Source organism: Budorcas taxicolor, chromosome 24 (assembly GCF_023091745.1).
Source record: "Budorcas taxicolor isolate Tak-1 chromosome 24, Takin1.1, whole genome shotgun sequence".
Taxonomy (NCBI): domain Eukaryota; kingdom Metazoa; phylum Chordata; class Mammalia; order Artiodactyla; family Bovidae; genus Budorcas; species Budorcas taxicolor.
In genome coordinates this window covers 33,385,842-33,398,577 of record NC_068933.1, presented here as the reverse complement: position 1 = coordinate 33,398,577, position 12,736 = coordinate 33,385,842, and the positions used below count along the sequence as shown (strand labels likewise).

Sequence of the window (12,736 nt, the reverse complement as noted above, 5' to 3'; positions counted from 1 at the left end):
TGGCGGGCTACAGTCTTTAGGGGCACAAAGAGTTGGACACAACTGAGCAGGTCTCTCCTAAGAGGGTCTCTCCTCAGACCCTATCTGGTCATAGTTCCCATGATCCCCTCCTTGGATTTAATTTGCTAGAGCAGCTCACAGAACTTAGAGAAACTTTTACTCACTAGATTACTGGTTTATTATCAAAGCATATATCAATAATTCAGAAACAGACAGATGGAAGAGATGCACAGGGCAAGGTATGGAGAAAGGGGCTTAGAGGTTCCAGGCTCTCTTCCTGCCTCTCCACAAGTTTACTAAGTCCCAATCTCTCCAAACTGTCCTTTCTGGTTTTTACAGAAGCTTCATTATATGGGCAGACTGATTAAACCACTGGCCACTGGAGAGTAACTCCATCTCCAGTCCCTCTCCCCTACCCAGAGGTAAGGGGACTTAAGTTCCAACCACTAACCACAGGGTTTGTTCTCTGGCAACCAGCCTATCCTTAGGTTACCAAGGGATTTGCCAAAAAGTCATCTGATTGACGTAACAAAAGACACTTTCAAGGCTCTTATCATTTGGGAAATTCCAAAGCTTTTAGGAGTTCCTGCCAGGAACTGAACAAAGACCAATTTTTTTATTTGTTTGTTATAAATCACAAGATTACAAGAGTCAACACAGCTCTACCTAAAATTATAATTAGTCCATATTAAGAAAATGGAGAATGAAAAATGAACATGAGTAGATAAGAGTTAACAAGTGTTGGGAGAAGAGAAGGGAAGAAATTTAATCCTTATCCTCCATAGTGAAAAATTAACATTTAATACCTAGAATGGAAAAATAAAAAAAGTAGCATGACCAAGAAATTATCTAAAGCCCTAGAGCCAGTAACAAAGTAATTAACTAGAAGGGAGGAAGAAAAGGTTAAAGTGGTGGCCTTCAGGGATGAGCTATTAAGTGGGAGTACTTTGATGAGTGCGTGCTCAGTCGTGCAGCCCCATGGTCTGTAGCCTGCCAGGCTCTTCTGTACATGGAATTTTCCAGGAGAGACTGGAGTGGGTTGCCATTCCTACTCCAGGGGATCGTCCAGACCCAGAGATTGAACCCTCATCTCTTGCATCTCCTGCACTTTTCAGGTGGGTTCTTTTACCACAGCACCACCTGGGAAGCCTGGAAGTACATTTTACTTTTTCACAAAACCTTGATGAATAATTTGACTCTATAATCTAGTGTATGTGTAACTTTGATTAAAAAAAATTTTTTTTAACACACAAAATAAAAATATATATATATACTACTAGGAAAAGAATGGATTCTGAGTATATAACACAATGCTCTGTGGTCTAAATACAGCAATACAGACAGAATGCAAAAACTTTTTGAGTGAACAATGAAAACAGAAGACCCATGTGTATATCCCCATACTATTTACATGAGTTTATTAAAGCTAAAATACAATACTGTGCATGTATATATACATATAATGTTAATATACAGGACAGGGCGGTGAGAAAGTAAAAGCAAAAATCACCAAATGAACTTGGATGCATCAAATTCATGACCTTGACTGCCTATGGAGAAGGAAAGATGGAGATGTGATAGGAGACAGGAAAATGAACTTCAATTTTAGCAATAATGTTCAATTTTCATTCTTAACAAAAACTAAAACAAAAAATATATAAATAAAAGCAAAGCAATCAATATTAAAAAAATATCTTACTTGAGCCAAAGATGACTTGACACTGAGCATCATAATATTGGCACATGCCATTGTAACAATAGGCTTTGTTATTCTGGCAAGGATACCCATTCTGAATAAAAACATCTGGCTGACAGAACTGAGAAGAACCATTGCAATACTCTGGAACATCACATTCGTTGGTTTTTCCTCGGCACAAAGTGCCTCCTGGACGGAACTAGGATAATAGGATTGAAATTGAACAGGAATATCAGGAAAATTCCCACAAATTAACCAAATCTGAAACCACAGTAATTATATCTATAAGAAGGTTTAACAAAAACAGCAGATTAAATAACCCAATAGAACAGTGAACAAAGGCCAGTAACAGGCAATTTATAAAAGTCATGAAATATGGAAAATGAAAAAAGCAGAGCATCTTAGATGACCAAAAGAAATGCAAATTAAACGAAGATAAAAAGCACTTTACACGTATCAAACTAACCTGGATTATAACACTGGCTAACAACAAATGTTAATAAGTAAAGTCAAAATGTTAGTCGCTGAATTGTGTCTACCTCTTTGTAACCCCATGGACTGCAGCCCACCAGGCTCCTCTGTCCATGGGATTCTCCAGGCAAGAATACTGGAGAGGGTTGCCATTTCCTTCTCCAGGGGATCTTCCCAACTTCAGGATCGAACCTGGGTCTCCTACATTGCAAGCAGACTCTTTACCGTCTGAGCCACCAAGGAAGACATGTTAGTAAGAGAAAACAAGAATAATGATTATATGGTATAATCAGTACTGTACACTGCACAGTTATCAGTGCATTGATTACACTGGCAAATACAGACTGGCACATCTGTAGACAGTATAGAAACGTGTATCAAAATGTTCACATGCATACTCCAGCAATTCTACTTATAAGCAAAAATTGGAAGCAATCTAAATGTCCATCATTAGTTGACCAGATAAAGAAATTATGGTACAGCCATATAAAGGAACACTAACTATATAAACCTATAGAACTAAATGAATGGAAGAAAATCAATAGTATATTACTGAAAAAAGGACATAGTAAAAATATGTATACCCATGTTTATCTACTTACACACACACACATATTCATATTTACATAGGAAAAAGTGACTAAATTAATAAATTATCAACAATGGCTAAATGAAGGGGGTAAAATGATAGTCTTTCAGTGTCAACTTTCTATTATTGAATTTCTAATGAAAAACATAGGTCACTCATAAATCAGAAAAAAAATCTCTTTAGACTATTTGCCATAAAAGAAGATGATATAAAACTGCAAACAAGAATCATAAAATTTTCCATCTATTCATGTAATAAAAATAGTGCTCTCTTACAAATCAGAGAAACCCAATTTTGATACAGGCACATTTTTCCTTTTCCTAGTTTGTTTTTTTCCGCCCCCCCCCAAATAGGGAGGAATTCCCTACCCGACAGTCTTGACAACAGGCACCATATGCACATTCAGCAAATGATTTAAGTTTACAGGTCTTTCCTTCACAGCAAGGGTCCGATTCACATTCCTGAGAAGAGAAAATGACTGTCAATAAAGAAAGAAATTATTGCCATCAAGGCTCGTTAACAAAATTCTTCCTTTCAACCTATGCTTCTTTCTAACCTGGCTGTAAGAGGTACTCCCTGGAGACAGTCACTTACTATCCTTCTGAATTTACCAGAGACTCTTCCGCTATTATCTAGGTCTCAACATATTTCAAAGGACTGAGAGTATGTGTCTTAGTCTGCTGGGATTACCAGAACAAGATACCAAAGACTAATGGCTTAAACAAAAGAAATTTATTATGTCACAGCTCTGGAGGCTAGAGACCCAAGATCAAAGTCCTAGCCAATTCAGTTTCTGGCACAGACTCTCATCCTGGCTTGCAGACAGATGCCTCCTCGCTGTGTGCTCATATGGCCTTTCTTCAGAGCATGTGTCAAGAGACAGGAGCAAGCAAGCTCTTTTTCATAAGAACATTAATCCTATCAGATCAAGACCCACCCTTATGACCTCATTTAATCTTAATTACTTTCCTGGAGGTCCCTTCTCCAAATACAGATATACTTGGGGGTTAGGGTTTCAACACATGGATTTGGGGAACATAAACATTCAGTCTATAACAGTAGTTTAATGATCACAAGAAATTGTGAAAGTCGCTCAGTCGTGTCTAACTCTTTGTGACCCCATGGACTATATGGACCATGGAATTCTCCAGATTAGAATACTGGAGTGGGTAGCCCGTTCCTTCTCCAATTTCCACAGGAAATTAAGCATCCATAAATGCATTTCTCTTCATGCTCAGGGTCTGACTTCTCTGCAGGGTAGGTTTTTACCCACATGGACATTATACTGCTTGACTTCTCTCACCCCACTTAGGGCCACCATGGCTCTCCATTCCCACCCTCCAACCTCTCACCCAGACACAGCTACTCTCCTGTGTTGAAACTAATGTCTTGAGGTCTGAATTGTTTATGAAAGGAAGGAGAAAGGAGGAGGAGGAGGACAAGAAGACAAGAAGGAGGTAGGGGAAATAAGCTTTAATTATTGACGAATATTTATTTTCCTATGTTACAGAATTCTAGGATGATGGGTTTTTTTCCTTTCAGAACCATAAATCTGCTGTTCTATTGTATTCTGGCCCCAAAATCAGCCACTATTGATCTATTTGTTTCAGATTTTCTTCTGACTTCTTGCCTTATTTTCTGTTTGTCTCAGCACTTTGATTATAATGTACCCACAATCATTCTTTGTAATGATTCTGATTTGGCTTCACTTAGTGTTTTGGAATTGTAACTCAATGTTTTCTGTTAAATATGGGAAATTTTCAGCCATTACTTCTTTGAATACTTTTCTTCTCTCCTTCTACCTCTCCTCTTGAGATTCCACTTATAATTCCATTAAGCTAGCTGATATTGCTTACATGTCCCTGATATTCTGCTCATTTTTTTTTAATCTTTTCTCTTTTTCCTTTAGATGTGGATTATTTCTTTTGTTCTACTTTATGTTCATTGACTCTTTTTCTGCCATCTTACTCTGCTGTTAATTATATCCATGAATCTCACTTATTAAACTTTTTGGTAAGTTATATCTATAATTTCCATTTGGTTCTCTATTATACATTTCTCTGATGAGATTCATCTCTTTACTCATGAAAACCATATTTTCCTTTAATTCTCTGATGATAAAGAATAGAATATAATTCATGGAAGCATTATTCATAATAGCAAAATACTAGAAAGAAGCTAGATGTCTTTTAATGGATGAATAGTTTAACAAACTTCAGATAGGCCCTTTGTGCTAGTGGAAATACCAGCCTAAACATTATTCCAAATCTCTGAAGTAACATTCATACAATGGACTGTTACTCCCCAATAAAAAGTAATGAAACAACAATACAGACTGACCTCAAAAGCATTATGCTTAGTGAGAAGAGTTGTATGTTGCATGATTCCATTATTACTGCAGTGACAAACATTACTAAATGGCAAAACCACAGATGGAAGCCACAGGCAGGGATAAGGGCCAGAGTCAGGGTGGATGTGATTACAGTGAGGTAGCAGGAGGGAGTCCTTTGTGTTGATGTTGGTGGTTACATAAGTCTCTATATGGCAGGCTGCTGCTGCTAAGTCGCTTCAGTCGTGTCTGACTCTGTGCGACCCCATAGATGGTAGCCCACCAGACTCCCCCATCCCTGGGATTCTCCAGGCAAGAACACTGGAGTGGGTTGCCATTTCCTTCTCCTATGTGTGAAAGTGAAAAGTGAAAGTGAAGCCACTCAGTCGTGTCCGACTCCTAGTGACCCCATGGACCACAGCCCACCAGGCTCCTCCATCCATGGGATTTTCCAGGCAAGCGGACTGGCTCTATCACTACACAATTTGTCATCCTTTGTGGGAAAGTGGGTGTAAAATACATAGGACTCGTCAGACTGTTTTTGCAACATTCTGTCAGTTTGGAATTATTTCATAATAAAAATCTGAAAATTTGGAAAATTATCTAAAACCATGCACCATACAAAGAAAATCAATCATAAACCTAAGTAAGTACATAACCTAAAATGATAAAGCTTCCAGGATAAAACATTTGCAATCTTGGATTAGGCAAAGATTTCTTAGATACAACACCGAAAGCACAACCCATTAGGCACAAACTGGCTTCATCAAAATATAAAACTTCTACTCATCAAAAGATACTGTTAAAGTACTTAAAAGAAAAGAATGGGAGAATATACTTGCAAATCATATATCTGATTAGGTATTTGTTATCTAGAATGTAAGAAGTACTCTCAAAATTCAATAATGAGAAAACAATCCAATTTTTAAAGGCAGGAAGGAGTTTATAAGAGACATGTCATCAAAAAAGAGATAGAGATGGCAAATAAGCACATGAAAACATGTTCAACATCACTAGTCATCAGGGAAAAGGAAATTAAAACCTCAATAAGGCACCACTTCACATCTAACAGAAAAGCCAAAATTGAAAAGACTGACCATATGAGGTGGAAGAAATGACTTAAAAAGAACCAGAACTCAGGTACACTGATTGCAAGAATGTGAAATGGGAAAACCACTCTGGAAAACAGTTTGAAAGTTCCTTGGAAAGTCAAATACACACCCACCATATGTCCCAGTCATTTCACTCCAAGGTATTTACCCAAGAGAAGTGAAAACATAAATCCCATATAAAGACTTGACCGTGAATGTTCACAGCAGCTTTTGGTGTGGAAACAACCCAAATACCTATCAACAGATGGATAAACAGTAGGTAGTATCTCCATACTACTCAATGATGAGCAACAATAAAAAGGAATGAACCACTGACACAGTAGCATTCAACTAGGATGAATCTCAAAATAACTATGCTGAGTGAATGAACCTAGATAAAAAAGAATCATTCCATTTACATGAAATTCTAGGAAACACACACTAATGACAGCAATATCGGTAGTACAATGATAGCAGATCAGTGATGGCATAAGGAGGATTGGGAAATAATAGGAGGTGCCAAGCGTCACAAAGAACTTTCTGAGATGATATGTGCATTATCTTGATTGTGGTGACAGTTTCACATATGAAAACAGGTATCAAAGCTTAACTTGTATGCTTTAGTACTTTTAGTTGAGACTTCCCAGGCAGTCCAGTGGTTAAGACTCTGTTCCCACTGCAGGGCGTGTGGGTTTGATCCCTGGTTAAGAAACAAAGAGTCCACATGCCATGCAGTGTGGCAAAAAGAGAAAGAAAATCTTTTACAAATTTAAAAATTAAAACAAATAAAATAATAAAAATAAATTAAAATAACAGCAATAATAGATGTTTTAAGGGAGACTTTCCTGGAGGTCCAGTGGTTAAGACTTTCAGCACAGGTAGCATGGGTTCCATCCCTGGTCAGGAAACTGAGATTCCACATGCCATGCAGTATGACAAGAAAATCAAAATAAAGATAAAAAATGATAATAGCAATTTTTAAAAAGAACGTCTGTGTTTTAAACAGGTGCAGTTCATTGTTGACAAGTGTTCATAATTGCTGGTTTCTTACTCTTGCTTTGTCTTGACCAAACTTTAGTGAGGCTTCTTTCTTTCCTGTAGACCCTCGAACTCTACTTGTCTGCACAAAAATAGATACTTGGGGATACTTGCCCCTCCCCCAAGTACTTGAGGGCAAGTATCCCCACCCCTTATCAGCTTCTCCTGGAAATCACCAGACCACAGGACAACTTCCTATGAGAACTCACTGGGCATTTGCCCCTGCTTATCCACCTTCCCCGTAAAAGATTCTGCTTACCTACATTTGCCCCAGCTTTACCCTATAAAAGAAAACTCTTTTTGTTTGATTTTGAGATGCTTCCAGATTTCTGAGATCAGCGTATTCCCGTTACAACAGTCTTTCTTCTGAATAAAGCCTTTTCTTATCTAAGTCCGAATCCTGGGTATTGTATTCAATTATACTTCAGCAAAGTTGTTAATTTTTTTTCAAAAATACTATGTAAGACAGACAGATGGCTTCATAAAAGAAAAGAGAATCAGGAAACAGACTATGTGTACAGGAATTTTGTTTATGGTGAAAGTACCATTTTAAATGGTTTTGTAGCTCACTCTCCACATGACACCCCCCCCCCAATTATAGAGCTTATATAAAAAATTTAAATTACAAAAATGCTAGGAAAAAATAATAGAACATAGAGGGGCTATATGATGAAAATCTTGAAATAGGAGTAAAATGTGTACCTTGATCGGTTACAAAATTATGGGGGGGAGGGCAGGGCAGCACACTAAATGCCATGACATTCTTTTGACAAAAGTACAAACTGACACACCCTTCTTCAGGAAACTTGATAGTCTCTAATAAAATAAAAACCACATGCTTTTCAATTCAATAATTCTACCTTTATATAATTATCTTAAACTTCTGTGTGTGTGTATATATATATGAACATACACACACATACACAGGGGATATACAAGGATGTACTGTTCACTACAAAAAAAAAAATACTAACTACAGTGAGTGACTGTCTTTAATAAGAGTATGGTAAAATAAATCATAATATATTCCTTATACTGAAATATTAGTCAACAGATCAAAGGATTATGTCCAAATAACAATGACATGGAAAAAAATCTCCAGGATATATTAATACAAAAAAATTATATATAACATACTAAGTCAGATTTTATTTATGTAAAAAAAATAAAATCCTAAAACAAACCCAACTATGATACAAATATACATACTGTACATAAGACTATAAACACAGAATAAAATCTATAGAGAAACACACTAAACTTCTAAGAATAATTACCACAGCAGAAGGAAGTTAAAAAAATATATGGAAGAAATAAAAGTATGAAGGGAATTTTGCTTGTGCTTACTATTTGAAATTTCAATACCAAGAAAAATAACTGTGATATTTGAAGGGGAAGAGGTACTTTTTTCTAGAGTAATTTGTAGTACAAAAGTTCAAGAAGCAAATACAGACTATTTCAGTTAGTTTGATAATGAAGTAAACAGGAGAAATCAAAACATATAAGATAATTAAGGAGAATGCCTAGAAAGAAGAGCTTAGTCATCCTAACAGTGTAACATTAATTTAGAGATTAAACATAACCTCGTTAGCCTTTATTTTCCTCACTTGAAAATGAGCGTATAAAGAAATAATGAATTTCCAAAGGTTACTGAGAGGACTGTACCATATAAAACATTAAGGAGAAGTTGCTAACATGCAGGAATAGTGCAATGACGGCCCATCACAATTTCATCATAAAATATATACTGCCTGGGAATTCCTTGGCAGTCTAGAGGTTAGGACCCTGTGCTTTTACTACCAAGGGCCCAGGTTTGATTCCTGGTCAGGGAACTAAGATCCTGCATGCCATGCAGCATGGCCCCAAAATAAAACAGAACACACAAAGAAAAACATACTGCCTTTCTAGAATGTGAAGTCTTCTGGCAAAAGCCAGGCACTGTGTGATCAGGCAAGGGAAAAGAAATTCCACTTGTGGAAAAAATTGAGAATATAGTAAAGTTTACATACAACTGAACCAACTCCTTTAAATTTTAATTTTTTAATTTTTTAAATGTAATTAAAAATTGTTTTCCTCCTAAGCCTTGTCTACGTGGTGTTAAGTAGGCCATTTTGACAGGAAAATGGTTGAGATGCAGAACACTAATAATAAAGATGGGTCCAGACTTATGGCTCTAGGTGTGGTTAACAGGTATGAGAAAGCCAGACAGCAGCAGGTGAACTGAAGGTTAATTAACAGAGGGAGAATGCTAACTTGCGTAGCAAGAACTCTGTTAACCAAGAATTCTGCAGAATGGGTCGGCTTCAATTTATTATTGAAATGAGGTCAACTAAATAAATGTTTCTGACAGTGACAGAATAGTGAACACTTACAAGTAAAGAGCCAAGTGAAAAACTGAGCTGTTCTTTAAAATAAATAAATGACTCAATAACCATAACAGAAATGGCAGAAGGTAGCAAAAATAGAAAAATAAACACGGTACTTTCCTGGATACCAGAACAGATGACACCATTGGTTATGTTCTAGGAAGGAAGGGATAATCAACCCCCCAGGAACATAGTCCCACAAGCAAAATACCAATCTTCATTTTGCCACTAAATTTTACTTTACCTCTTATACTCAGTTTAGTTCAGTTCAGTCGCTCAGTCGTGTCTGACTCTTTACGACCCTATGAATCACAGCACGCCAGGCCTCCCTGTCCATCACCAACTCCTGGAGTTTATCCAAACTATGCTAGAGTCACGCAAAGTGAGCTATTTTATTTTTTGCAAATCCCAAGGTAAGCTTGCAAAGTGAACATCACATGTTAAACTGACCTTTGGCGTTCCACAGTCACATTCTTCCCCGGGATCCACCAACCTATTACCACAGGAAGGAGCACTGTAGGCTTCATCACGCTTTGGAATATTGAGAAGGCAGTTTCCACCTTTATTTAAAGTTAACTTCTCAAAGTCATCTGCACTGCAAGAACTGAAGTTTTTGGAACCTCTGTAATAAACACAAAGAAAAAGATCTTAAGTCATAGCAATTAAACACTTTGAAAATCTTAAGTCATGTCTTCAACCAACAGGAAATGAATATTTAAAATGGCAGAGGGGGGCTTCCCTGGTGGCTCTGTGGTAAAGAATCTGCCTGCCGATGCACCGGACACAGGTTCGATCCCTGATCTGAGAAGATCCCACATACTATGGAGCAACTAAGCCCGTGCACCACAACCACTGAGCTTGTGCTCTAGTACCAGGAGGCCAAAACTGCCGAGCCCATGTGCCACAACTAATGAGGCCTGCAGGCCTTAAAGCTCGTGCTCCACAACAAGAGAAGCCACCTCAAAGAGAAGCGTACGCACTGGAACTAGAGAACTCATCTCTGCTCACTACAACCAGAGAAAAGCCCCCACAACAACAAAGACCCAGCACAGCCAAAAATAAACAAATAAATAAAAATTATAAAAAAGAAAGAAACTGACTACTTGCAAAAATAGAAGTAAATAAAATGGCAGATGGAATTCCCTGAAAGTCCAGAGTTTAGGATTTAACCCTTTCACTTAACACTTTCACTGTCGAGTGCTCAGTTTCAATCCCTGGTGAGGGAACCAAGATCCTGCAAGCTATGTAGTGTGACCAAAAAAAAAAAAATAAAATGGCAGAAGATACAGAAAATACAAAATCATAAATCTCATCAGCAGAAGAGACCTCAAAAATTGTTGATGTTGTTCAGTCACTAAGTCGTGTCCAGCTCTATTTGACCCCATGAACTGCAGCACTCCAGGCTTCCCTGTCCTTCACTATCTCCCAGAGTTTGCTCAAAAATTATCTAGTCCTATCTAGAATTAAGTTTATCTTCTACAGTAAAAGTTCCTTCAAAAATGCAAAGCGAGTTCTGTTTCCCCACCCTCTTGTCACTCCACTGAATGACATTCCTGTGCACCCCTTATAACACCAGGAGCTATGTGGCAACAATGTGAGCACCCAGTGAGGAGGCACACACTGTCACAGAGAAGCAGCAGGCGCTGGCGCAGAATGTCAGCCACAGTTTGAGGTTTAATTGCCTCTGACGGTAATTCCTAAGAATTGTAGTTAATACTCTGAAGGCTAGACAGGCTTCTAGAAATGGTCCAATTTGAACTATATTATTTGAACTATATTATTTTGTTGCTGTTTAGTTACTAAGTTGTGTCTTACTCTTTTGCAAGCCGATGGACTCTAGCCCACCAGAATCCTCTGTCCATGGACTTTCCAGGCAAGAATACTGGAGTGGCTTGTCATTTCCTCCTCCAGGGTATCTTCCCGACCCAGGGACTGAACCTGCATCTCCTGCATTGTTTGCAGGCAGATTCTTTCCACTGAGCCACCAGGGAAGCCCCATTATATAAATACAATTTTGATATGTTTCTATGTGTTGCTGGAGTTCTTTTAGTTATTGTTTTATTCAATAACAGTATTTTCAGATGGTCCCATTGGCTATTTTCACTTTGAACACTAGTGGGAAACACACTCATCTATAACAAGAACCTTAGAGAAATCCAAGTCATATTAAAAGTTTATCAGAGGCATTTGGTGCCCTAAAAGAATCTCCTTTTCATTGGTTTGAGCAACGGTGCCAAAAGCAGCCATGGGGAAGAGAACCGTGTTACATGGTAACAACTGAGAAGGCATTCTATTGATTCCATGTCTTCTGTACATCCAGGGAATCAAAGAAACAGATCCTTTCTTGGGAGACCTTGTCCTCTTGGAAAACTCTTCCCTTGCTAACCAGACCAGAGCTTCCCAGGAAGTATTCAGTCCTGCCTCTTGGCTCTTAGGACTGGAAAGCAGTCACACAGTAAGTAAAGACCTAGCACAAGATTTCCCACAATAATGAAAACACTTGTTTTCCATATTCTTCTTTTTCTTGCTACTCTGCTTAAGAACATTGTGAGGAGGAGGAGTCCTTTTGAACAATATCTGTTCCTTCAACAAATATTTGTGGAACATCTATTATGTACAAGACACTCTTCTTTGTGCAAGGGAGAAAACAGTAAACAAAGCAGACCAAAAATAAAATCCCCACCCCTGTGAAGGTGACATTCTACTGAGTGAGACAGACTATAAACACAATGGATAAATAAATTCAATAATACATTAGAAGATATGTGCCACCAGGGGAAAAGGTGAGGAGGTAAAGGGGGTGACCTTTGTTGGGGGCAGAGTGATCAGAGTAGAGTTTTTCAAAGAGCTGTCAGGACAAGTGCTTCAAACACTGGGACAACTGAATGAAAACTGGCTTTGGGGGTGAAGAACATTAGAGGGAGAAGAAATAGCAAGTGCAAAAGCCCTAAGGGAGAAGTCTGCCTGCTATGCTCAAGGATCAAATAAGGAAGCCAGTAGAGTTGGTGTGGACTAAGGCAGTGAGGGTACAATCAGAAAGGTGGGACGAGGCCATTGCATGAATCTGACATTTTACAATGAGTGAAATAAGGCAGGGGAGTGACACAATGAAAAGCATGAAACAGGAACCACATGATCTGATTTATGTCTTAATAA

General features: G+C 38.0%; 1 protein-coding gene across 1 annotated transcript in view; it reads right to left on the bottom strand.

The window, feature by feature from the left end:
* ADAM9 (ADAM metallopeptidase domain 9) overlaps window positions 1-12,736 on the bottom strand; it is a 95,767-nt gene that overhangs the window by 35,141 nt on the left and 47,890 nt on the right. Inside the window, exons 12-14 of the mRNA XM_052661461.1 lie at window positions 10,031-10,202; window positions 3,125-3,217; window positions 1,700-1,895 (exon numbers count right to left, since the gene is read on the bottom strand). Coding sequence (XP_052517421.1) covers window positions 1,700-1,895; window positions 3,125-3,217; window positions 10,031-10,202 — 461 coding nt within the window. The remainder of the gene's footprint in view (window positions 1-1,699; window positions 1,896-3,124; window positions 3,218-10,030; window positions 10,203-12,736) is intronic.